Raw genomic sequence first — 27150 nt, 5'->3', positions numbered from 1 at the left:
TTCAGAATTTCTTCTTTCATTTTAGACTTTATATTCCACCTATAAAGACGCCAATTAGCTTTGTAATTTTATTTAAAACAGCTGTACATTAGGTTCTAATGGTTTATTTAATTTAAAAATTACTAAAAGTTACTCCAGTGTAATACTGAATTTATGCTCAAGTGCTGAATATGTGAACGGGGTGATACGAGTATTTCTTAAATGGAATACCACTCAAGATCTGCTTGTTTGCTTTGCTACTTGGGGTGCAGTATTGGACAAGAACATGAGAACTAAGAGTAGAAGCAAGCAATTCAGCCCCTCAAACCTGCTCTGCCAGTTGACATGAGATCAGCCATAAAGACCTCTGCTTCAAATCCACTTTCCTGCCTGTTGCCCGTTGCATTTCAACCCATTACTAATTTAAAAATTGATTTGTCTTCTCCTTAAATTTACTCAATGTCCCATCACTGCCACACTGAATTTTTATTCAATAAGCATGAATATGTCTGCAATATGCTTATACTCCGCCACCAGCTCGTAATGTCTTAGAACAAACCTGCCTGAACATCCAAAAATAGTACTAATCTTCTTTATAAATAAGTTGCAGTTTATTTAGACTGAAGGACCTAGTAATAAATCCCACAGATATGTGATATTTATCCAAGATTGCTATGAAACAAGGAAGATTCCACTCTGGTATTGTAAGACCTTAAACCTAGCTTTTTGACCAACCTTTTCGTCACCCATTCTAATATTGCTATCTTTGGTTTTCTGTCCTTTTCGTTATGGCTCTGGAGTGTCTTGACTGTTCTTCTGCAATTTAAATACAAGTTGCTATATTCGCAAAAACTATGAAAGTCACTATGAACTGAAGATTCCAGAGAACTGGGAGCAGATTAACACAGTGCTCATATTCAGAAGGAGATTACAACGATCGCTAAGGCCTGTGGAAAAATAACAAGAATCTATGTGAAACAAAGGAATATGTCTGACTGTCTGTGGTGTGGGAAGTACAGCCATTGCTGGAGATTCTGCTTCTATAATCAGTTGGGTAAAAGTGAAGCAAAGACACACACACAGAGCTGGAGGATAGAAGTTGAGGGAAGATATTGTGGTTGACCTATTAGAGTCTGCAGAAAGATTGGTGCAAAAGAATAAACAACTAATTCTTTGCAGTTGAATTGCATAATTTATCAAGTTGTGGAGGGGATAAAACAAAATGTAGATCTGTTAGCCTGACATTAGTAAAGGGAAAATGTTAGGAGTAGCATGTGGTAACATGATACTTTTAACATTATAAAGCAGAATCAATGTGGATTTATAAAAGGGAATATTTAAGGGTGCAATTAGCAGGTTGGATGAGGGGAAGCCATTGAATGTAGTACATGTGGATTTTAAAAAGATATTTGAAAAGGTGCCAAACAAGGCCATTACACAAGACTAATGCTGCTGGGCTTAAAGATATTTTGATTTGTATTGAGGACTGGTTATTTAACCGAAAACGGGTGCTAATAAATGGACTATTTTTGAGTTGGCAGGCTGTGAATATTCGGTTACCACAAGTATCAGTGCTTGGCTTTAGACCATTGGCAATCTATATCAGTGATTTAGCTAAAGACATGATATATTAAAGTTAGATGACTATAGTTAGATGTGGGAGGTGCTAGAAATTAAGTTGAGGAGGACTGCAGGAATCTTCAGAGTTATACACAAATTCAGAGGAGGAGAAGGTGCCTAATCGGATTTAATGTGTAACTTATTCACTCTATTAGGAAGATCAGAGAAGCAGAATCCCTTTTTAAAATGTTGAAAATTAGTAGATGTACTTGTACATCAAATCAAAGTTAACATGCAGGCATAGCAAATAATAGGAATATGAATAGAATATTAGCCTTTTATTGTAGGAGGATTGGAGTGCAAGAACAAGGAAAATCGTTACAATTATTTACAGCTTTGGAGTGATCGTACAAGGAGCATTGTAATCAGTTTTAATTATCTTACCTAAGAAAGAAAGGATAATACATGCCATAGTGTTTTTTTTTGCATCTTCTTACATTAATTCCTGCAGTGAGAGGATCTTCCTATGATGAGAGATTGGAGTAGAATAAGTCTATATTCTCTGGAGTTCAGTAGTACCTAACTGAATTGTATGAAATTCTTTGGAGGATTTGACAGTGTAGATGCTATTGCTGCTGTTTCCTGTGGCTGGAAAATCTAAAACTAGAGGGTAAGGGTTGAGTTAATTCAAACCAAAATGAGTTTGTTCTGAGTCTTTGCAATTCTGTACCACAGACTGCTGTTATAATCAAGATGATGGCTGGTAGTTTTTTTGAGTGCTAAGAATGTGGGTGAGAAAGTGTGAATGTTCAGTCAGCTCAGTTCTGATCTTATTGAAGGGTGTGATAAAGTTGTGTGGCCTCCCCTTTATTACTTCCATTTAATACATTCTTATCATGCTGTTCTTAAACGTAATGAAATGTTGAGCCCAACCAGTGTTAGGTGAGCTCTACAACACCCTGTGAGATTTCAGCGCTGTTGAGCACTATATGCTCCTAATGTCAACATTGCACACTTTCTGATCAGATATAGATACAAGGTAAGTATCTGCTTGGACTCCCAACAATATACATTAGCCTTCTGGTCACAGAAAAATAGTATCCAGAAACCCATGCTGCACTTGTCCAAGGAGAAGTCATCCTGCTTGAGAATTACTGAGAGATTTTGTCTTGTCTATAGTAACTGACTCTGGATATGTCAATAGATTGGAGCTATAATCCAGGTGGAACTTTCAATTTTGTTGGTGTGTAAAATGGGCAGTGGTGAATTTAGCCTAACTTCAGCATCTTTTCAGGTAGATCATTCTATATTGTAAGCACTTGCAGTGTTTTGTTTAAAAAATTTATTTCTGGAGTTATCATTTGGTTCTTTTGCCAATCACTTTAAGTCTGTGCACTCTGTTTCTTGATGTTTCCGCAAGTAGAAATAGCCTCTCTACTGGCATTGTATCTCTCCCTTATGAATGTGAATACCTTTGTCAAATCTTCTCATTAGGGCGATCAACTCCACCTACTCCAAACATGTTTCATGACTGAAGTCATTTGTCTTGGAACCATTTTAGCAAAGCTTTCCTGCACCCTCTTTGAAGACTTCATATTGCTAAAGTGCAGTAGCCAGGACAGGACATGATTCTTCAGCTGAAGCTAAACTAGTATTTCATAAATATTCAAGCTTCATTTGCTTTTGTATGTTATACCCTAGTTTTATAAAACCCAGGATCCTGTACACTTCTTATTTTAACCTCCACGTCATCCTACTGTGCCAACTTCAATGGTTTGTGCACATATACTCACTTGTTCTCTATGTTCTTGTAGCCATTTTTTGAGTCATGCCATGTTTATCCTACCAAGATGTATCACTTCATCCATCTCTGCATTCAGCTTTACGTGCTACGTGTCTGACACTTACACCAACCTGTCTGTAAGTCTTTTTGGGATCCATCTCCTCAGTACTCACAACAGTTCAAATTGTGTGGCATCTGCCTATTTTGAAATTTTGCCCATACACTCTAGTCTGGCCCACGCATCAATATCAAACAAAGGGGTGGTCCTAATACCGACCTCTGGGAAACACCACTGTACACCTTCCTCTAGTACAAAAGCACTGTAACTCTTCCTGCTGACCACAGAGGTGTCAAAAGGAATAGTTAATGTAGTTTCACACTGCTTTGGGCCTGCAATTTAAGCATCTCTTACTGAAATTGCAATGTTAAAATTCAATGATTAAATATGTGTATGTTGCCAGTAATATTTGGAATTCCACTGCAGCATTTCAAATGTTGCTCTGTAGCACATTGAGAAACCTTACTAGTTGGCAATAACCATCACAGTTCCCAATCTATGATTGATAGGACTACAATCTGAGTGAATTTTGAGTGCTGACTCCTTAAGCCAGATTCATTACGTAAAGATTTTGCACAAGGAATTTCCACATAGCCCAGGTAGCTCTTTTGGTAGAAAATGTGACTTAATCTCATGATGATGATTGCAGGTTCTACATAGGTTATTTTTCTTAATATTTTAGTCTGAATACTTTGATTTTTACCAAAAGTTTCTTTAAACAGTATATTAAAAAGAATTTTCCATATTTAAAATTGAGAGTCTCTATAATTGTACATTTTATATATTATATATCTTCACTTATTGAATCAGACAGGCATATTTTTCAGAGCCAACGGTTGATAAATGGTAGATGATATAACTTGCAATTGGTTAAGTACTGTACACACCTAAAAAATAGGTAACTTGAACTTTGTCAGCTGACAATCTGACACTGACACTAACAGGCCTGCATTTTCATTCCAGAGATGGGTTCCACACCACTGGAATGTTCCCTTTTGGTGCATGCATTTCAGCAGAAACTCCTCTGGCCCAATCTTATTTCCAGAGATGTAGGGATGGCAGGGTGTAGGTGCAGAATAGTGGTGGGCTTGCCATTCCAGGATGCAGATCAGGGGCAGCCCATAGGAACTGCAGATGGGTCTGGTAAATGATCTGCCTCAGTTCTGTGAGATTTTGAAAATTTTAAGCCTTCAACCCTCCTATCTGGCTGAGGCATGGGGTTGACAGTCGCCATAATCAACTTGATGCCAACCCAAATCCCTCCATCCCTGTGGCACATTATAAGGGTGTACCAGCTTGAAGCCAACACACCAGCTTACCCATCAATACACTGTACGCTCTAGGCCAGGACATTCCATGCCAACTTGACCAATTTTCGTCTGAGGCAGATCTCAGGAACCATATTAAAATTAAATAAACCAAATGTCTAAATATCAGTTACAGCTTTCACTATTTTAAATAAACACTCCAACTTCTTAAAATTCATTGAAAACATGTTTAATCTTGAGCTTAATCCTGTATTAAAAACAAGCCTGTATTCATAACACTACATCAAAGACAGTTAATCCTATTGATGTTGATTTTTAGCTAAAACTGTGAATGAATATCCTCCTCTCCCCACTTGTTTAGATCATTATAGGTCTAGAAAGCTTCCAAGATGTGACATAAATGTTAACGAACAGTTATTGGTAACTTCTAGGTCAGATTTTTTTCGACACACAGACTGACTCTTTTTTTGAAAAGATTGGAGTTGGATTTTGAATAATCTCATTACAGTTCTACAGACCTCCTCCTTTTAATGGGTAACTTGAACTTTGTCAGTTTTATATCAAGCCAGCTCATGTGTCTTAATGCAGGTAGCTGACAATCTGACACAGGCCTGCATTTTCACTCCAGAGATGGGTTCCAGCTTACATCTACTCTGAAAAAGTATTATTTAAACACTGCAGCTTGAGGTCCTCGCTACAGTAAAAATTGGGTATGTTTGAATTCAGCACTTTAGGAGTTTGGGCTTCCCATACGTGTAAATATTCTGCCCCCTTCCCTTACTGGCGAAAAAACGGATTCTGTTGGATTTGGAGCTTTGACTTCCACAATTAACCACAGCTACGTGAAGGTGATTGTCACCACTCCACTGTTCCTGTCCTTCATCCAATTTTGCATTCACACTGCCGTTGGATGGCAATATAATTTTAATAGCAATTATATGGCAGTTCATCAGTGTGTGCATAGATGCTGCTTTCATTATCTTGTCCTTTTCTATTTGTTATCTTATCCAACAATTCAATCAAGTTAGTTCAACAAAATTTATCTTTAACAAAATTATGCTAGCATTTCTTAGTTGAACTTGGCTCAATGACTGTTACTTTGTCCTGGATTAACATTTCTAAAAGTTTCCATGCCATTAATGTTAGATTGGCTTGCCTGTTGCTGGCTTATCTGGCAGCATTTTCAATGTTTCAGCCTCCTGACGCTTAACTTTTATCTAAGAAAGATTTAAAGGTTTATGGCAAGTACTTGCACAGTTCTACCCATACCCCCCTTTAGCATATTACGTTACATGCCATCTGAATATGGCAACTTACCTAACTTAAAGTACTGCAAAGGATTTATCAGTTTTTATTCTGTTCTGTATCTCATTTCATGTGAGTCCAGCTCACACTTTTTTTATTGTGAATTTGGTAGATTTTTCTTAGTTAAAAGTATCATCCTCTGCATTTTATGGTCCTTAATGAGTCTCAACCCATCTCCCTTTCCCTTCCATTATCTGTATGCACATTGGAGACTTCTGAGTTCTCTTTTATATTAGTGAAGACAGAACAGTTTAGCAACTATCTTGTTTTCAGCCTTCTTTGCACTTGTATTGCCAGTCTGGCATCTGTTATGCACATTCAGTGCCTCATCTTGCTCTGTATCCCTTTTGACATCGCGGGAGCTTTAAACTTGGTTGTCTTTTCCCCTTTTTGTGGAATGTGCTCAAACTATAATGAAACTTTGAATTTTTATGGCTTGTCTGTTGTTGAAATATAATTTTTGATTACAACTTACCTTGATCAGATCCATTCTCAACCAGTTGGAATTGGCTGTCCTTCAATTAAGTATTTTTATGTTAGTTTGTCCTCCCCACCCCTCCAACCAACATTTGGTTTGTACTTTTATACTGTGATCACTTCCATAAGCATTCCCCTGCTGACAGGTGGTATGCTTGAACTTGACACACTTCATTCCGCAGAAGCCACTCATTGAATGCATCCTGTTTCACTGGGCTAGAACAATAGAAAATACTCCTGAAAACACTTCAGTAAAGTAAAAAACTGCAAATGCTGGAAATGCGAAGTAAGTCAAAGCATTGGAGAAACTCAACAGGCCTGGCAGCAGCTGTAGGGAGAAATAGTTAAAGCTTTGCATCCACTGACCCTTCAAAGAATTCAGAAATTCTTTGTCCTTTATGCTATTAATATCACAGTCAATATTATGACAATTTAAGTCCCATGTCAGTACTCTATATCATTCTTGAACCTCTTTACAACTTCACTGCAGATTTGCTTCTGTATATCCTTCCTAGCAATTTGTAACCTACAGAATGCACCTAGTTGTGTAATGGAATCTCTGTTGATTCTTGTCTCCCGGAATCTATTGTTTCAGAGTTATCTTCCTAGCCTCTGACTGCTATAGGCATCAGCAAGAAAGTTAGAAAAATGATGCCAGATGGTTAATGAGGAACTTTTTGATGTTGAGATCAAAAATTCCCATTTGCTAATGGAATGAACAGTGAGACACAATTCTCAGTAGTGAGCAGCTATGCACCTCACGTATTTCTCGTTCCAATGTTATCTATCATAAAAGCCCAGCAATCCACCCTCATCTGTATATATTGATATTCTTGCTGGTACATCATATCTTATTTATATATAGTTCCCATTCTCTTGCCCATCTGGTAGAAGCTAATGAGTGTCAGTTTCAGGCATGGAAGAACAGTAGTGTGGCAATGCCAACTTCCTTCTTGTGCCTTGCACCTTGTACCACCTTGGACAGCAGTCACTAACACCTCAGGGCATACTCCATGGACTATTCACACCACTGTCCCTCTCATCCTCAGGTCTTATGTGTAAAGTAGGGTACCAGTTCCTCTGTTGAACATTTTAAGGGAAATTGACAAGAACCATGCAGAGCAGCTGTGGATTGCCAGTGTTGGACTGGGTGCATTGCTGGACTTTAAAGATAGATAATATTGGAGCCAGGAATACATGATGTGTGTAGTTGCTAACACATGTCTGTGGTGAGTGGGAGAATATGACAAACATGGCTCCTTTGGAGTGTGGTGCTTGAGTTTGGGAACACCGTGAGAAAACTCAGTAGGTTCACAGAAAAAATACTGCATGAAACTTGCCAAGAGTGACACTTCACTGTTTTCTGGTAGATCCAGACCTTGGTCTTTGATTCCATCAGTATATACTCTTTAGTATGTACTTCCACGTTGTCAACCAGCACCTTTCTTTTCTGATATTACCTAAGCGCTTGTATCCTAAAATATTTAGAACCCAATCCCTGCACTCAGTGGAGTCACGGTCTTTATTACCAACGTCTCACAGGGCAATTTGCACTTGGACCTTTTTTTTATATTTGCACATACACGTGGGTTTGCAAACCTATCTTGGGCATCTTATATTCTGATTCCCGCCAAATACCATTCTGTTTCTTCCTTAAGATTTCTGAATCTTCCAATTATTTATGCACTTTACTTTTCCATTGCTACTTCCTTGTACAAAAGCCCTGCCAAATATTTTGAAAACCTCCCCATACCTGAAGTGCACTCCCTTGCTAAGATGTCGATCCCAGTTCTGCTGAGTTGCAGTCCTTAAGAATATCAATATAGAAATGATAAATATTAGCATATTAGAAATGTAAAGTGCATCGGATTTTACATTTAAATTATTTAATGATATAACTAAGGGAATGAATGTTCTTAGTTATCTATAACAGAATATATGCTACTATATACAAATAGAGCGTTCTTTGTGCTGTCGTTAATTGGGTCCTGGCTACTAACCTTACTCTTATAGAGACCTCCATATGAATGAAAAACAATGAAAGCTGACTTCTCTCTCTGACAACATTGACTCAAACAGTCCCTATGAACTACTAGATTATTTTTGTAGCTGATGTTTAGCAATTCTTTATTTCCTTTTGGGATAGGAGTACTGTTAGTTCAGTTCCATTAGCTACCTTCCTAGGTACTACAATCTTTAGATGTATCTTCAATGCACAAGGTAATGCCATATGTTTGGATATGTTTGATTTGAACAGAATGATAGAAACTCCATTGCTAGATATTTGAAATACTGTTGCTTCCTTAGGTTGCTCAAGAAAAGACATAACCGAACACTGGGAATGGATGGAGCATAATTTATTACAGACACTTTCAATCTTCGAGAATGAAAATGATATCACTACGTTTGTTAAGGGTAAAATACAGGTAACCAATGCCAAAGTAACAACATTGAAATTGAGCTAAATATTAAATTATATGAGGAATTTGTAATTCACGGGAGGTAATGGCATAGTGGTACTAACACTTGAATGTTAGTCAGAGACCCAGGTAATGTTCACTGCACCTGGGTTCAAATCCCACAGATGATGAAATGAAAAAATCTGGAATGAAGAGTCGAATGATGATCATGAAGCTGTTGTCGATTATTGGATAAACCCATCTGGTTCACTAAGGTCCTTTTTAGGAAAAGAAACTGCCATCCTTACCTGGTCTGGCCTAGATGTGACTCCAGACTGTCAGCAAAGTGGTTGATACTTAGGGATGGGCGATGAATGCTGGCATAGTCAGAAACCTCCATGAATGAATTTTAATAAAATTGAAGAATAAAGCAGAATTAACATGGAATACTGATTTCAGATAAGAATGGATATCGCATGGTTTTTAGAACCTCACTTACTTGATTTTTTTTTCTTCTAACTTTAGAATGAAAATATTTTTTTTAATGCTTACAATTGTTAGATACAGCTTTTTCTTATTTTTCCTCTTTCTGGAAAGATAAACTTGATTTTGTTTTATTTTTGTGTTTTATTTTTAGTTTTGTATTTTTGTAACAGCCTTTGCTTTTAGTATAATGTGAGATTTTATTCGCCTTAACTGTGAGCATTTTTCTTTGATTCTAGGGTATAATTGCAGAATATAATAAAAATAATGATATTAAGGAGGATGATGACACAGATAAATTTAAAGAAGCTATTTTGAAGTTTCGTAAGCTATTTGGGATGCCAGAAGAAGAAAAGTTGGTTAATTACTACTCTTGCAGTTATTGGAAGGGTCGGGTTCCGCGGCAGGGTTGGATGTATCTCAGCATCAATCATCTTTGTTTTTACTCATTTTTGCTGGGAAAAGAAGGTACAGTATTTTTTTTTGCAGTTTATATTCAATTTGGAAAATAGAGTAGCAGTTAACACGTATTGAATTTTGTACACTTTTTTAAACAGCCCCAAATGTTTAATATATGAATAAATTGATTACATTCTTCACTCCACCGCAACTCCCTTCCCGCCACCATCCTAGTTTCGAATGCTGATAAGCCTTCTAGAAGTAACTGATTTAGTCAATAAGTTGACTGGTGTCAAATTGGAGTTGACAAATGATACCCCACCTCTTCTAGATTTGTATCACATTTGAGAAGCATCAAAAATAACTTTGAAGCTAAGGTAAGTGATCTATAACTTAAAGTAACAGCTGAAATGACATGATATTGTATTCATATCAGCAGATATGTTTGTTATTACATAATTGAAGCTTCCAAAGGTGTCACCGTAATGACTGCTCAGATAATTCCCTCAATTTGTTTGCCCTGTGCTTGAGTCCTTGAATGAATGTCTTAATTTGAAATAAATGAATAAAATGCCATATAACTAAATTAACTAAAGTAATTGCTTATATTTAGGAGCAGAATTGATAGTAAACTTTGTCTGGAAACACTTCAAACCTACACATTCAATTAGGCAAGCACTTTCTAAGTGGGAGAAAAACTGATTATGAACAAATAGGATGCACAGAGGTATATTTTACTGAAAATGTGTCTACAGGCTAATTGTTAAAGCATTTTTTAATAAGAAAGTAAAAAGGTTTCTATTCACAGAGTTTCCCTGAAAGCTTTGCTTTTACAGGTATTGGCAAAATTGAATGTTCAGGTGTTTCACTGAACTATTCTGTTTTGTGCTCTTCGTTCACTAAAGGCTTAAATAGCCAATTGAATATATCAGTTACATTGTCATTGTATATTGTAACATTGCTAAATATCTCTAATTTTGATGATGCAAATTGAGGAAATAAAATGTCTCGTAATAGAAATATATTTAAATGAGATTTTGCTTCCTCTAATTCCAACAAGGTAACTAGAAAATCTTTTGTGGATTATTCCTTTTGTGGTACGTGTTATCAAAAATTTCAAATTGCTTTTTGTGCTTTGTTTTAGCTAAATTAGTGATTCGATGGGCAGACATCACTCAGCTGGAGAAGAATACTACATTGCTCTTTCCTGAAATGATTAAAGTCAGCACAAGATGCAGTGAACATATTTTCTCTGTTTTCCTCAATATTGGAGAAACCTTTAAGTTAATGGAACAACTAGCCAACATTGCTATGAGACAGCTTCTTGATAACGAAGGCTTTGAAGAAGACCGTTCACTTCCAAGACTGAAAAAGAAGTCTCCTCAAAAGGTTTCTGTGCTAAAACGGTTAGTGTTCTGTCAACTTGTATGACAGCTCAATCAGATCTAAATTTAGAACTCTTATTTTGTTATGTAGTTCTACCTAGAGTCAGTGAAGACAATTATCTGGTTTTGTTGTGATTCATTTCATTTAGCACTGCACCATGCTCTTTTTAAGGCCAAGGCCCTCTAATGAAACTTTTCTTTTGAAACTGAAGGGATCTTGATGCTAGGGCAAAAAGTGAACAATACAGGGCTTTATTCCGACTTCCCAAAGACGAACGTCTGGATGGACACACAGATTGCACCCTTTGGACACCATTCAGTAAAATGCACGTCGTGGGTCAGATGTTTGTTTCTACTAATTACATCTGCTTCACCAGTAAGGAGGAAAACCTGTGCAGTCTTATTATTCCTTTAAGAGAGGTAGGTGTGGGCCAAGTAAGGTGACTTAAACTGCTCTTTTGTTAGAAAACTTTATGGGTTTCTGAATCACAGTTGTTCTTGTTAGAAACATTTGTAGCGATTTAAATTAGGCAATTTTTAAAAATGGCTCAGTTATGCTCAGAGTGCAACTTCTTTCACTTCCTCCAAGATTTGTATGCAGAATTGCAGAATCAGGATTTAGGGTCATGCCAAATGTCAGGCAGCTATTTTTGTATTTCAAGTGTAATTTTGTTTTGCAACCAAACATTAATCAGATTGTGCTGCAGCTTGCAATCCAAAGCTTTTGCCTATTTGAGTCTTTAAGATGACAATTTCTTCAAAAGAGAGTGACTGACTGACTGCTGAAATAAGAATTCAAACATTATATCAGTCAATGAGAATTAAAATAAATACCAAAAAAAAATCTGTGAATCTTTTGGCTGACAACAGGTTCAGCACAAATCCATTTCTTTTTCCTTATTGCTCCAATCTTGAAAGAGGGTGATCTGGATGGGGGTTTGCAGAATGGTTTCCTTTTTTTCTTACACCACCACCCCCAAAAATATATTTTCAGGCTTTAAAGAGAAATGGGAGACGTGGCCATATTTTTATAAATTTTAAATGCCCTTCCAAGACATACAACAAAGATGTGTTTTAACCATCAATTTATATGTCAGAAAAAAGATATTCTAGTGACTTCTTTGCAAGGACTGTGAACTAGTTAAAAACTCATCTCATGGGGGATGGGGGGGTTGGCTGCGGTTGTCGTGTTAATTTATTCATTCATTTTACAGTGGCTGTTTTCCATCTGATTCGTTTAATCAAGGTGAAGCTGTAATAAAGTTGAGGAGCTACCCTTAATAAAACTGAAGCTTTTGAATAAGAATCCTTGGAAAGGGATAGGGTAATGCTGTAGAATCTTCAAGTTGTCTCTTATTGCTTTGGGCAGAGGGAAGAACATATCAAAATGGGAGTTGAAATGAATACTCCTCCAGCTAGAAACTGATGTCCATTTCAAGCCCACCAACTCCCACAGCTACCTAGAATACACCACCTCCCACCCACCCTCCTGCAAAAATTCTATCCCCTATTCCCAATTCCTCTGCCTCCGCCGCATCTGCTCCCAGGATGAGGCATTCCACTCCCGCACATCCCAGATGTCCACGTTCTTCAAGGACCACAACTTTCCCCCCGCAGTGGTCGAGAACGCCCTTGACCGCGTTTCTCGCAACACATCCCTCACACCCCACCCCTGCCACAACTGCCCCAAAAGGATCCCCCTCGTTCTCTCATACCACCACACCAACCTCCGGATACAACGCATCATCCTTTGACACTTCTGCCATCTACAATCCGACCCCACCACCCAAGACATTTTTCCATCCCCACCCTTGTCTGCCTTCCGGAGAGACCACTCTCTCCGTGACTTCCTTGTCTGCTCCACACTCCCCTCCCCACCACACCCAGCACCTTTCCCTGCAACTGCAGGAAGTGCTACACTTGCCCCCACACCTCCTCCCTCGCCCCCATCCCAGGCCCCAAGATGACTTTCCATATTAAGCAGGTGTTCACCTGCACATTTACCAATGTGGTATATTGTATCCACTGTACCTGGTGTGGCTCCTTCTACATTGGGGAATCCAAGCGGAGGCTTGGGGACCGCTTTGCAGAACACCTCTGCTCAGTTCGCAATAAACAACTGCACCTCCCAGTCGTGAACCAGTGTAACTCCCCCTCCCATTCCTCAGACGACATGTCCATCATGGGCTTCCTGCAGTGCCACAATGATGCCACCCAAAGGTTGCAGGAACAGCAACTCCTATTCCGCTTGGGAACCCTGCAGCCCAATGATATCATTGTGGACTTCACAAGCTTCAAAATCTCCCCTTCTCCCACTGCATCCCAAAACCAGCCCAGCCTGTCCCCGCCTCCCTAACCTGTTCTTCCTCTCACCTATCCCTTCCTCCCAACTCAAGCCGCACCTCCATTTCCTACCTACTAACCTCATCCCGCCTCCTGGACCTGTCCGTCTTCCCTGGACTGATCTATCCCCTCCCTACCTCCCCACCTATACTCTCCTCTCCACCTATCTTCTTTTCTCTCCATCTTCGGCCCGCCTCCCCCTCTCTCCCTATTTATTCCAGAACCCTCTCCCCATCCCCCTCTCTGATGAAGGGCCTAGGCCCGAAACGCCAGCTTTTGTGCTCCTGAGATGCTGCTTGGCCTGCTGTGTTCATCCAGCTTCACACTTTGTTATCTTGGATTCTCCAGCAAATGCAGTTCCCATTATCTCTGATCACTAGTGTCTTATTAGCTTCAAACTCTTTGTGCTTAGAGTTGTAATGCTACTGATTCTCTGGTGTAATCCTGTGTTTTGTCCTAATTGTTGCTACATGTATGCATTATATTACTAGTAATACCTCCTACTGTCTGCATAATTTTTGAACATCAACGGTGAATGCTGTGACCCTTATTTGATATATATGACCACCCACTCTGTCATAGATCTGCAACACAATACTTGCCTTAAATACGAATTAAATTTCTTTGTGAAGATATGTGCGACTAAAAGAAAAAGTACCAAATGGACAGGCATGTAGTTGATGTATACACTGTTAGTATGTCAATTTAGTTAGAAATCTGGAAATGTGTCATATTTGTACACTGTCAGGAGCAGTGGTGTGTGTTGGAAGGGCAATTTATGCTTCTGAGTTGATCTTAATTATACTAAAACAAAAGCAAGATACTAAATATGCTAAAAATGTGAAATAAAAGCAGAAAATGCTCATCAGGTCTGGTAGCATCTGTGGAGAGAGAAATAGTTGATGTTTAAGTCAATGACCTTTTTTGATTAGAACTGGAAAATCTTAGAGATATAACAGGTTTTCGTTAGTGAGAGTTGGGACAAGGGGATTCTGGTAGAAAGCAGCGGCAATTAAATGATTAAAGGTTAATGGCACAAAGCAGAAAGGGCTGATAATTGATCAGAATATCAATAACTATGTATCTCTTGGAGCTGTAAATGGGAATAGCAGAACAAGTAAAACCGTTCTAAGGCCCCATAACGCTCTGAGCAGCAGCAGCATGTTTCATTTAAGTGATGTTATGGTGGACTCTTTCTAGTTTTCCATTAATGAGTTAAAGGTTGAATTTGTTGGTGTGAGTGAAAACAAAGCTTTGAAATATATGTAACCTTTTTCCTGTCTTAGGTGACAATTGTGGAGAAAGCAGATAGTTCAAGTGTGCTTCCAAGCCCCTTATCTATCAGTACCAAGAATAGGATGACTTTCTTTTTTGCCAACCTGAAAGACCGAGATTTCCTGGTGCAAAGAATTTCTGACTTCCTACAGCAAACAACATCAAAAATTTGCTTTGACAGAGAAATTGTAGGCAGTCTCGGTTCAGACGATGAGGTATGTGAGAAATTCTAAGAAATTTAGTAGCTAAAAAAATGCTAACTTCTGAAACATAAGAATTCCTTGCTGTTTGAAATATTTTGCAGAGACTGAATAACTTTAAATCAAGGATATTTTGTATATAGCTTGTATTGAACAGTAGTATATGTTTCATACCAGAGTCAAATGTTAATAATCCTATTTGACTGCAGGAAAATTTTAAAATGGTACAATTACCAAGCCATAACTTTTAATGAATGAACCCTTGCATGGGACAATAAATGTAAAAAGTCACAATGTACAATCTGAACCTCTAACTAGAAATGTTGTAGAATTTCCAAAATATCAAAAACAACATTTGCACAACCAAATTCTATAAATCAAAATGTGCTTGTGCTTCAGATTCTTAAATGATGGAATATGACATTTTAGGAAATACTGATGATTACACGAAAGAAGCTGGTGAATACTTTTTCTTAACCAATTGCTGCAATTGTTCACTTCAATCTGGCAGCATATTCTGGGCTGCATAATTAATTTGAAATGTATCATCGGGTTATGAAGTGAACTATCTTAGACTGCCTTTAAATCTGTTAAAAGTACTTGAATCTGTTTAAGATGAGATGACAGGCTTACTGCACATTTTGCCACTTCACTGTTCTAGATTTTCTATCCAATTGTAGGTAGCTACTAAGCCCCAGGGTGTAAAATAGGTTGGAAGCTTCTTTCCAGGTGATCATGAGCTATTTTGCAGTCTGTGACAACAGAAAAATCATGTTGACAGATGCCTGTGGAGGTTTTTGAGACATCTGTTGTTGACATTTATTCAGTCTGATGGCATTTTAGAGGGGATCTGTGTGATTTAGGACCAAGATCAGAAAAGGCAGGAGCTTGTCAACCAGTAAGATTTTAAAAATTCTCATTGGGTTATGCACAGTATAAAGCAAGAATTACGAGTTTGAAATAAATTATGCCCAGAAGGCAAAATAAAGACAGGGAAAGGAAGCTGCAATCAGAAAGAGGGAGAAAGTATGTTCAAAGAGATGGACAGAAACAGTAAACAGTACATTTAATTTTAATTAACGTTCAATGTTAACTATGTTCTGAAGGAACATCTCTTCATAATTCTAAGACTGAATTTATAGGACCTCCGTGTATGTTTGATAGCAATGTTTACTGACCATGCAGTTAAAAAGTTACTTATTCAAAAATGAATCAGCCCTAACCCATTTTGGAATATCTCATAAAACTTTACCTCAGATGTTATTGTCTGGTTTCTCAGAAAACACGATTAAAGTACTGTGATGGCGGAACAGAATAACTCAGACCGCTGTTTTTGGATTTCTCTATTTAACTGAGCATGTGCATATTCCAGATTTTGGTTTCCATTTAATCTTTAATATAGATCATGCTGCTTTGTTTCCTTGTTATTTTCGATGCAAAATTCAGACTGATGAGTACTTATGAGTGCAAAGAATGAAGTTTGATCTTGGAGTAGGATTACACATCGGCCTAACATCATGGGCTGAAGGGCCTATTCTGTCCTGTACTGTTCTATGATCTATGAAATTTACTGTTGAGGTTGCTCCATTTTGTTTGACCTTGGATCATTATGTTGGACAAAGTAAAGCAAGCACATGTAGTTTATCTGAATATTTCTGCCAACGAACCACATGCTACTGTAAATGATACAATAGATATTGTGGAAATTTAGATTTTGATTTATGCAGTGATATAACCTAACAGTTAAGGATAATTAAGGCTGATATCTCAATATACTTCTACAACTTTTTCCAACAGTTTTCTGTCGGCTCTTGTTTACTTTAAAATATTTGGGACACTCAAGTTTGTTAGGCTGTGTTACTTGCATTAAAGACTAATCTGAGCACCATGATTCACTATTAAACAGTTTTCCAACAATTTGCCTTCCAGGTATTTTCCAGACAAAGCAGTATTGTTTCAGGTAGCCCACAGAGAAGTCTCAGTTCTACTTCTGATGCAGATGGCGAGCGACAGCTTAATCTAAATGGAAATAATATTCCAATAGCTACGCAGACACTCATGACAATGTACCGACGTAGATCACCTGAAGAATTCAATCCTAAAGTGGTATATGTGGCTTATTGATACACTCACATAATTTATTACCTTTTTTTAACAAACCTCTTTGGATTGTTGTGGTTATGGTTTTAAATTGCTGCATATTTCTAGAATAAATCAATTGAATTTGGTCTGATTGTAATAACTCATGCACATACAAGCTAAAATACGTTTGAAAAAAAAATGCATTCACCTCTATAAAGAAAACAAAAAAAGTACCTCAAATCATTTTGGATATATCTGCACAATCCCCAACTAAAGAAATAGGTATGCAAATAAGATTCCCCTTTGTTAATGAAACAAATGAATTCCTCTTTTGCCCCACCAATATGTGCCTTGAACTCATCTACAAGGGGCATGTTTTGACCTGTTCTGTATCCTCCCCATGATACAGAATCTAACTTAAGATCATTGAGAGTTGTGGTAGTCTTGCATCCCACCACATCTACTAAGAATCAATTAGAACTGCAGTTCATTGAAAAACCGTGCTGCCATCCTCAAGCTTGAAATTTAACATTTTTAAAAGTAAGAATGCAAAGTTGTTGCTGGTGTTATTTTAGCCAGTGAAGCATGCGCTAATTATTCAAAACAAGGTGCCTTATCAATACTGCAGGAATGATCTGACTGACTTTTAAAAAAAAAAATTAGAATGCTTAAGTGATTCATTTATGCAATGAATTTAGTGCAAAATGTTCCATATATATTACTTCTGATTATGTTAAAATCCAATTCTGATAATTGTTAGTTAAAACTCTAAACTTATGAAAGTGAGTGTGCATATTCAGCTTGAAATCTTGGTATCCAGAATTCGTATATTGTTGATTTATTACATTGTATTTGACAATTAGGCAAAGGAACTAATGAAGGAGCAATCCTGGCAAGTCCACTTTGCTGAATATGGCCGTGGTGTATGCATGTATCGCACAGAGAAGACCCAGGAGCTTGTACTGAAAGGAATACCTGAAAGTATGAGGGGGGAGCTTTGGTTACTATTTTCAGGTATGCAAGACAAAAGATTACATCAGCACTTTTTATTTTGAAAATATCAAGGTTTACTTTTCAAAATCATCTTCAGTAAATAGAAAAATCTGCCTAATTTAGCATTTAATTCATTTTGTTATTTTTGTCTTATCATTGCAATAATTGGGTATTTTAAATATGCTTAAAATAATCTGTAGTATATTATATTAGCATTTCATAAGTTACATAGGCATGACAAAATTCAAAGTGACCAGCATTTAAAATTGTACCATTTGAAGTCCTAAGCCATTAAAGTCATTATGTTCTTTTAAATGACATAGCACTACATTTAAACAATGTAATTAACACCAGATTGGTTCAGTGGATTGAATTCAGGTTGCCCTGTGCTGTTGGTGTGATTTTAAGTTTGGATCACAAATCTTTAGGGGCATGGACGGTTCATACCCTGGAGGAAAAGTCAGTGGAAAGCTGATGAATAACCTGTTTCAGGAGGAGTTTCTTTTTTGGAGGTCGGGGGAGATGTCCTTGCTACCATTTTTAAAATATCTGCTTCCCCACAACTGCTTCCCTACCCCATGAGCGATATAATGGGGTGGACGGGGTAATATTGGCATTAGATGAATTTTTCATCAGTTCATATATTATAGACAGTCTTGTGATATTGATGCCGACATGCCATTTATGGTGGGTGAAAAGGTGGTGGATTGGGTACCAATCCTATTTTACACGCTCAAAACCCACCTGGCAAAGACATGTGGTATCCAACTCATGAGTAATCTCAGCGGATGAGATATGTGTATAATCCAATGTTAATAGCACAGCCTTCTAGTTCCAAATGAGAAATGCCATCTTCCAGAGTAGAATTGAGTATTATCAAGAATTTCTTGAGCTAGAATTTGCCTTAATTTCCTTTTAAAGGAAACTAGGAAATATTCAACAAAATAGCTTATAGACCAAAACAAAACTTGCTTTTATAATTGGCTATTTAATAGAAGGAAAGAAATGACAGAAATTATGCATTGTATCTCAATCTTAAAGTGTACAGGTGTTTCCATCTTTCCATTCTTACTCTTACTCCATCATTCTTACTCTTTAATGGATTCATTAAGAGGTATATATTGAAGCCTACCATTGTGATTAGAAGTATCTGAAGATGGAGGATAAAATACACAATATTACTAATTTTGTAAAATTTAATTTTTTTTGCATTCAGGTGCCATTAATGAGATGGCTACCCATCCTGGATATTACTCTGATTTGGTGGAGAAATCCATTGGAAAGTACAACCTAGCCACAGAAGAAATTGAGAGGGATCTACACCGCTCACTCCCTGAGCATCCAGCATTTCAGAATGAGATGGGAATTGGTGCTCTGCGTAGGGTACTCACTGCCTATGCTTTCCGAAATCCTAACATAGGATATTGCCAGGTAAATAGCGTTGTAGTGCAACTGTGATATACTTCAATTTCCAACAATATTCATAAAGTCATCAATGGAATTGATTTTCTCAGAATCTTGGTCCTTTAATAGTTTGCTTTGTCATGAGGCATAAATCTTATAAAATTGTAAACCAGTTGTTTGAATTGGAATATCGTAGTGTTTCAATGAGTAAATGCATCATGAAGCATTTTTGAATTAGTAAAGCTATAGATTTGATATTCATAGATCTTCCAATTTGTTCTGGAAGCTCAAAACCTGTATACTTGTGCTTTTCAAATTTGCAATTCCAGCAGAAAAGTCGTTATGTCAGGAGTATGCTGTCAAACAATCTTATCATCCAATTCACTTTTGATTTAAAAAGTTTTACTTGAAGTACTGGTGGAAAGGCTTTGGGAAGTTGAGAGGTGCTTCAATTGCATAGAAACCCAACTTCTGATCTCCTTCTGTACCTGTAATATTCATTTTATGGGGAATGGTTCAGTTAGGTTTCCATTTGTCAGTTAGCACACCCCCACCCAGCCTAACCCAACCAAAAATCTTAACCATGGGAGATTTAGCATTGGTAATATCATTGATTGTCAAGGGGGTCGTTGGAATGTTCCTCCACGTGTAGCGGTTGTGTTGCTTGCCATTAACAGCAATAATTTTCAGGCCTCAGTGGAATGCAGATATGGACTTTCATTTATAGAAATAACAAGGTGTATGTTACCATGTGCTTAAAAATTTTAAGTGTTACATGAAGAGATAATGGGAACTGCAGATGCTGGAGAATCTGAGATAACTAGGTGTGGAGCTGAATGAACCCAGCAGGCCAAGCAGCATCTTAGGAGCACAAAAGCTGACGTTTCAGGCCTAGACCCTTCATCAGAAAAGGGCCTAGGCCCGAAATGTCAGCTTTTGTGCTCCTAAGATGCTGCTTGGCCTGCTGGGTTCATCCAGCTCCACACTTAGATAACAAAGTGTTACATGAATGTAGTCGAATTTGTTCTATTTTAGATTTTTTTTGGTTCATAAGCTTTTGTTGTTGAAACCAAATCTGCAGTATTGTATTTGTGTTTCAGTGAGAAACACAAAGCAAAAAAAGCCTTGTATAATTCATCAAACTAGATTTCAGTGTGGAATCTGACTTGTCTGGTAATAACATCAGCTGGAATCATAGCACTAATTAAATTGGAGAGAAAAAGATAAGATGCATAAACAATGTGAATAGTTTGAACAGAAAACAAAATTGGGATGCTGACAGCTTATTCCCTCAGGAAGTAAAAGTGTGATGTGGGAAAAGCATAGACCACTTTGGATATGTGGAGCATTTAAAATTTAAAATAAGACTAAATAAATGTCTGCCAAGTCTAAGGCAAATAGTACGAAAAAAAGTCAGGATGAAGCAAATATCATCAGATGCAAATGTCAAATATCTTTAAAAGCTATAAAGCTGGTAAATTAAGATCCCTTACAATATATTCTATGTTTTATGAAAAATAGAGTGTAAGTAATACAAAAGCATAATTTTAAATTTGTATGAATCATTTGTTAGGCCATAGATGAGATGTTATATCCAATTTTTACCACTTTAACATGTCTTCAATGGACACTCTTGTCAACAGTAAAGAGATTCAGGAAGTAAAACCAGGGATGAGAGGATTTGGGTTTGAGGAGAGATTAGTGAAATTGAGGCTTTTTTCACAGCATAAAGAATACTTGGGTGTTTGTTAGAAATGTAACCTGTTATGAAGATTTTGATAAGACATATGGGGAAAGAAAATATTTTTGCTGGTCTGTGGATTTGCAGCAAAAATGTAATAGACATAATACATTAAGAGGAGCTATCAGATGATGCTTCATGCAAAGATTTGATGGGCACACTTATGGGGACAGAATCCATTATGAACAAAGTGGATAAGTGTTTGAATTAGAAGGCAAAGTGAGAACTAAGTGGATGGCTGTTTAAGTCCAGAATGATAGCTTTGTTCTGTGTAATTAAAATCTAATGGTATTATTCAATGATTACTGATTTTGGTAAATTAATTTTTGTGTATTCAAAAAATCCAACCTATTTGAGCATTGCTAATTTATGATCATTTTTGACACAAGTAACAAAGTTCTAAGTGGATTTTTATATAAAATAGATAATGCAACATCTTACTGAATAATGTTTATATCTGCGAATACAGGCAATGAACATTGTTACTTCGGTGCTGCTATTGTATGCAAAAGAGGAGGAAGCTTTCTGGTTGCTGGTTGCACTTTGTGAACGGATGCTGCCAGACTACTATAACACTAGAGTGGTTGGTAAGTATTGTTTAGTTGTGGTAAGTGCTATAATTTAATGTTGATGTTAAAGAAAATAATTGTTCATTGTATTTAGCTGTCCATTTAGACCAGAGGGTAGACTCTTCCTCAATGTAGAATTTCCTTAGCCAAGTAAATCCACTCAGAAGGCAGCAATGTCTGTCAGTTCAGTTTCTTTTATCAATTTTGTCCTTTTTATTTTATCATGATCAAAATTACAGTCCAAGACCTACATTCAGCATGAGAAGATATTCCAAAGTGATGTCTTCACAGAGTTGACACACAGATGCATAGAAAATAGGTGCATAAGTAAGTCAAGAGTCCTTTGTGCACACTCAGCCATTCAATATGATCGTATCTGATCATCCAACTCCGTGTCCTATTCCAGCTTTCTCCCCATACCCATTGATCCTTTTGCGTGTAGATCGACATCTAACTCCTAACTCCTTGAAAACATTCAACTGCCTTCTGTGGCAGAGAATTCCACAGCCTCTCCAATCTCTGGTTGATGTAACTGTCCTCCTGTCTGTCCTAAATGGCTTACCCCTATCCTTAAACTGTGACCCCCTAGTGCTGGACTCCCTGGTTATCATCAGTATCCTTGTGTTTAGCCTGTCTTATTCCACTAGAAGTTGTAGGTTTCTATGACATCCCTCTCCATTCTTCTAAACTCCTGTGAATATATTTCTAACTGATCCGATCTCCCTTCATGTGTCAGTCCTGTCATTGCAGGAATCAGGTGAGTAAACATTCGTTACACTCTGTAAAGCCAGAACATCCTTTGTCAGATTGGGAGACCAAAACTGCACACACTACTCCAGGTGTGGTCATCAAGGCCCTGTGCAATTGCAGCAAGACATTTCTGTTTCTATACTTGAATCCCTGTACTGTGAAGGCTGACGTACTGTTTGCCACCTTCATCACCTGCTGCACATGCATGCTTACTTTGTGACTCGTATACAAAGACACCCAGATCCCATTGCACCTCACGTCTCCCAATCTATTGCCATTCAGATAATAATCTGCTTCCCTGTTTCCACCAAAGTGTATAGCCTGACATTTACCCACATTATATTTAATCTGCCACACATTTGCTCACTCACTTACAGGGAAATGTCTCTGTATCCTCCTCAGACTTCACCCTTCCATCCAGTTTTGTATTGTCTGCAGACTTAGAAATTTCATTTAGTTTCCTCTTCTAAATCATTTCTGTATATTGACAATAGCTGGGGTCCATGTACAGATCCCTGTGGTACACTGCTTGTCACTCAATGCCACTCAGAAAATGGCCTATTTGTTTCTACTCTGCCAACCAGTTCTCTAATCCATGTCAGTACACTACCCCAATCCCATGTGCTTTAATATTACGTTACTCTCTTAAGTTGGGGGGGGGGAAAAAAGCCTTCTGAACATGCAAGTAAACTACACCCACTGACTTCCCCTTATCAACTCTACTAGTTACAACCTCTCAAAATTCCAGTAGATTTGTCAAACGTGATTTTCTTTCCATATTCCTTGCCGTCTCTGTCTAATCCTGCCACTGTTTTCCAAGTGCTGTGCTATTAAATCTTTGAGTGTAGCATTTTCCCTAGCACCAGTGCCAGGTTAACCGGTCTGTAATTTCCTGGGTTTTATCCTCTCCCTCTTTTTTTTGTTTTTTTTTAATCACTAATGTTACATTAACTAACCTCCACTCCAAAGGATGACCACTATTGCATTTACTATTTCAAGGCCTCTTCTTCAGCTACTCTTATTGGTTATTGGGCCTTGCAGATTTATTGGTCTTTAATGCTGTCAATTTCCCAAACACCATTTCCCTCCTAATACTGATTCCCTTTCATTCTTCCCTGTCACAAGATTTTATTTCCCAACATTTCACAGACATTACTTCTGCCCTCCTGAGGAAAAACAGAACCAAAATGTGTTTAATTTGACACCCATCTTTTTTTTCTCCTATTATAACTTGCCCTATTTCTGATTCTAAGGGACCTGCATTTGTCTTCACTAATCTTTTCTTCTTCATATACGCTTCATTGGTTGGTGAGATGTTGACTTTAATAGTGACATTATAAGCTTTTACTTCCCCTTAAGTGCTAAAAGGACTGTTTCAAAAGCAGCTTTTCTTACACGAACTTTTCCCTGCTACTGTTAAAATCACTTTTTTAAATATTTGTACAGGCAAGAGAAATACCCAAAACAAATATCAAACCTGCATTTTTTTTTTAATTTTTCTGCTTCTGTACAGATAGTGAAGAAACTTAACTAATTAACTGTAAAGAACATCTCCAGTAATTTAAAGCCAGTGGAGATAAATTTGAAGCAATAAACCCCTACTTGTATTGAAGAAATTGTAACAATGCTCCAGCATCTGTTTCTTTCCCAGTTGTTCTGGAAGCTCTAAAGATGAATGGTAATAAAATTTCTTTCTAGACGAAAGATAGCATGTTTCAGCTGCTCAACTTGTCCTAGTTTTTGCCAATTTCGAGTAAAATTTTAGACATTTGCAGTTGTACTATACACTGAGCCTGCACCTTTTTAATTGAGACATAATGGTACTGGCTTTATCTTCAGTTTCATGACTTCCTTGAGTAGCACCTTGGAAATTAAGCTCTATCATTCCCAGAGTCACCGCAATGTGAGAAGATTTAGTCAACCTATTCAAAATCCTCATTTAAGTGATGGACCTAGCCCGGATTAAAATAAAACACTCCTCGGGTTTCCATGCATAACAAGAAACCAGCTGTTTATTGCAAACACAGTTAACAAAGTGTGGAGCTGGATGAACACAGCAGGCCAAGCAGCACCTTAGGAGCATAAAAGCTGACGTTTTGGGCCTAGACCCTTCTTCAGAAAAGGAGGATGGGGAGACGGTTCTGAAATAAATAGAGAGAGAGGGGGTGGTGGATCGAAGGTGAATAGAGGAGAAGATAGGTGGAGAGGAGACAGACAAGTTAAAGGGGCGAGGATGGAGCCTGTGGAGGTGAGTGTAGGTGGGGAGGGGATAGGTCAGTCCAGGGAGGACGGACAGGTCAAGGGGGCGGGTTGAGGTTAGAAGATAGGAAACGGAGGTTCAGCTTGAAGTGGGAGGAGGGAATAGGTGAGAGGAAGAATAGGTCAGAGAGGTGGGGACGTGCTGGGCTGGTTTTAGGATGCAGTGGGGGGGAGGGGAGATTTTGAAACTTGTGAAATCCACATTGATACTATTGGGCTGCAGGGTTCCCAAGGGGAATATGAATTGCTGTTCCTGCAACCTTCGGGTGGCATCGTGGTGGCACTGCAGGAGTTGAAATGGTTCGCGACTGGGAGGTGCAGTTGTTTATTGCAAACCAAGCGTAGGTGTTCTGCAAAGCAGCCCCCAAGCCTCCGTTTGGTTTTCCCGATGTAGAGGAAGCCACAACAGGTACAGCAGATGCAGTATACCACATTGATAGATGTGCAGGTGAACATCTGCTTGATGTGGAAAGTCTTCTTGGGGCCTGAGATGGGGGTGAGGGAGGAGGTGTGGGGTCAAGTGTAGCACTTTCTGCGGTTGCAGGGGAAAGTGCCGGGTGTGGTTGGGTTGGAGGGGAGTGTGGAGCGGACAAGGGAGTCACGGAGAGAGTGGTCCCTCCGGAAAGCAGACAAGGGTGGGGATGGAAAAATGTCTTTGGTGGGGTCAGATTGTAGATGGCGGAAGTGTCGGAGTATAATGCATTGGATCCAGAGGTTGGTGGGGTGGTATGTAAGGATGAGGGGGATTCTGTTTTGGTAGTTATTGCGGGGACGGGGTGTGAGGGATGATTCACTTGAAACGCGGGAGACACGGTCGAAGGCCTTCTCGGCCACTGTGGGGGGGGACGTTCCAGTTCTTGAAGAATAAGGACATCTGAGATGTGCGAGAGTGGAATGCCTCATCCTGGGAGCAGATGCAGCAGAGTCGAAGGAATTGGGAATGTTTATTGCAAACAGATTGTTTTAACCCATAGCAGAAAAGAAACATTGCTAACTTAAATCTCAACTTAAATTCCACTGATTTTAAATAAAAATCCTGACAATATCATCCAGTTTAATTCCACCTTGTAAAGTATTAAAGCATTAGAATCATAGCTTTCCCGAGGTGTTGAAGCAGGCCAGTGAGTCCACATGGCCACCCTCGAAGAGCATTCCTCCCAGGTCCATCCCCATACCTTATCCCTGCGACCCTCCAAATCTCATTGCTAATCCACCGAACCTGCACATCTATGGACACCATCAACAATTTTGCATGGTCAGACCACCTTACCTGCAGATTTTTGGACTGAGAGGAAACTGGAGCACCCAGAGGCAACCCACAACGGCATTGGGAGAATGTGCAAACTCCACATAGACAGTTGTCCAAGGGCTGGAATTGAACCCGGGTCTCTGACATTGTGCCAACCACTGAGCTACCACCTTTTTTTTGTCATTTTGGTTCTACCAATATTTTTACTGTATGTTTTCCTATTACTTGCATTGATTTAATCAATTCACTTGTGTTTTTAATATATTTTTGTTTTGTTCATCCCTTGCTTATAGAAGTGTCAGGACTGGAAAAGGCTGACCTAGCCAGTCCCATATATTTTTTTTTAAAAAGATTGATATCATGCCCTATACATGATGATTTTCATTCCAAACATTTTTATCTCTTGGGAAGACCAGTAAGATTTTAAAAACACAGTTACACTAATGTAAAAGCTTGAAAAATTATTTTCTTTTAATGGGAATTTAACCAGTTATTTTCAATATTTAATATTGTTTTCTGCTCCTTTCTCTAGGGGCATTGGTGGATCAAGGTGTGTTTGAAGAGCTTACCAGGGATTATGTGCCACGACTTTATGATTGTATGCAGTATTTGGGTGTTATATCCACCATCTCGCTTTCCTGGTTCCTCACACTCTTCCTCAGTGTGATGCCTTTTGAGAGTGCTGTTGTTGTTGTAGACTGTTTCTTCTTTGAGGGAATTAAAGTGATCTTTCAACTTGCTCTTGCTGTATTGGATGCTAATATTGACAAGTTGTTGAATTGTAAGGATGATGGAGAGGCTATGACTATACTTGGAAAGTGAGTTCATTTTATTTACTGTTTGATTTTTAATTATTGTGTTATAATAATTCTACACTAAATTGGGTAAATAAAATTTCAAAAACTTGATTCCAGAGAATTTCTTACAGATTATGTTAAAAGTAGATACATTTTTGCAATCTTTAGCAAGATTCCCATGTCTAATAATTCATATTAATGCTTGTGGTTCAGTTTCACCTGACAAAAGAAATGATCGGGTACCAAATAATTCTTCTTAGAATTGATTAAAGCAGAACGTTGTTTAGATTCTGTTATTGTAATTTCTGTTTGTATTCATACCAGTTTAAAATACATTAATGAACCTTGCATACATGTTCTTTTCATTGTAAAACTTATATAATGCATGGGAA

The 27150-nt window shown here is 38.1% G+C and overlaps 1 protein-coding gene across 4 annotated transcripts in view; it reads left to right on the top strand.

Moving 5' to 3' along the window:
• Window positions 1–27150, top strand: part of tbc1d9 (TBC1 domain family, member 9 (with GRAM domain)) — a 73371-nt gene that overhangs the window by 28252 nt on the left and 17969 nt on the right. For all 4 annotated transcript variants that reach the window (XM_048542649.2, XM_048542641.2, XM_048542660.2 and 1 more), the window contains exons 3-12: window positions 8738–8856; window positions 9552–9780; window positions 10856–11117; window positions 11309–11516; window positions 14726–14929; window positions 16844–17020; window positions 17860–18010; window positions 19206–19420; window positions 21604–21721; window positions 26494–26779. In XM_048542649.2, the coding sequence (XP_048398606.2) occupies window positions 8738–8856; window positions 9552–9780; window positions 10856–11117; window positions 11309–11516; window positions 14726–14929; window positions 16844–17020; window positions 17860–18010; window positions 19206–19420; window positions 21604–21721; window positions 26494–26779 (1969 nt within the window). The remainder of the gene's footprint in view (window positions 1–8737; window positions 8857–9551; window positions 9781–10855; window positions 11118–11308; window positions 11517–14725; window positions 14930–16843; window positions 17021–17859; window positions 18011–19205; window positions 19421–21603; window positions 21722–26493; window positions 26780–27150) is intronic.

This window comes from Stegostoma tigrinum, chromosome 1 (assembly GCF_030684315.1).
Source record: "Stegostoma tigrinum isolate sSteTig4 chromosome 1, sSteTig4.hap1, whole genome shotgun sequence".
In the NCBI taxonomy this organism is placed as follows: Eukaryota; Metazoa; Chordata; class Chondrichthyes; order Orectolobiformes; family Stegostomatidae; genus Stegostoma; species Stegostoma tigrinum.
This window is presented reverse-complemented; position numbering and strand designations above follow the sequence as displayed.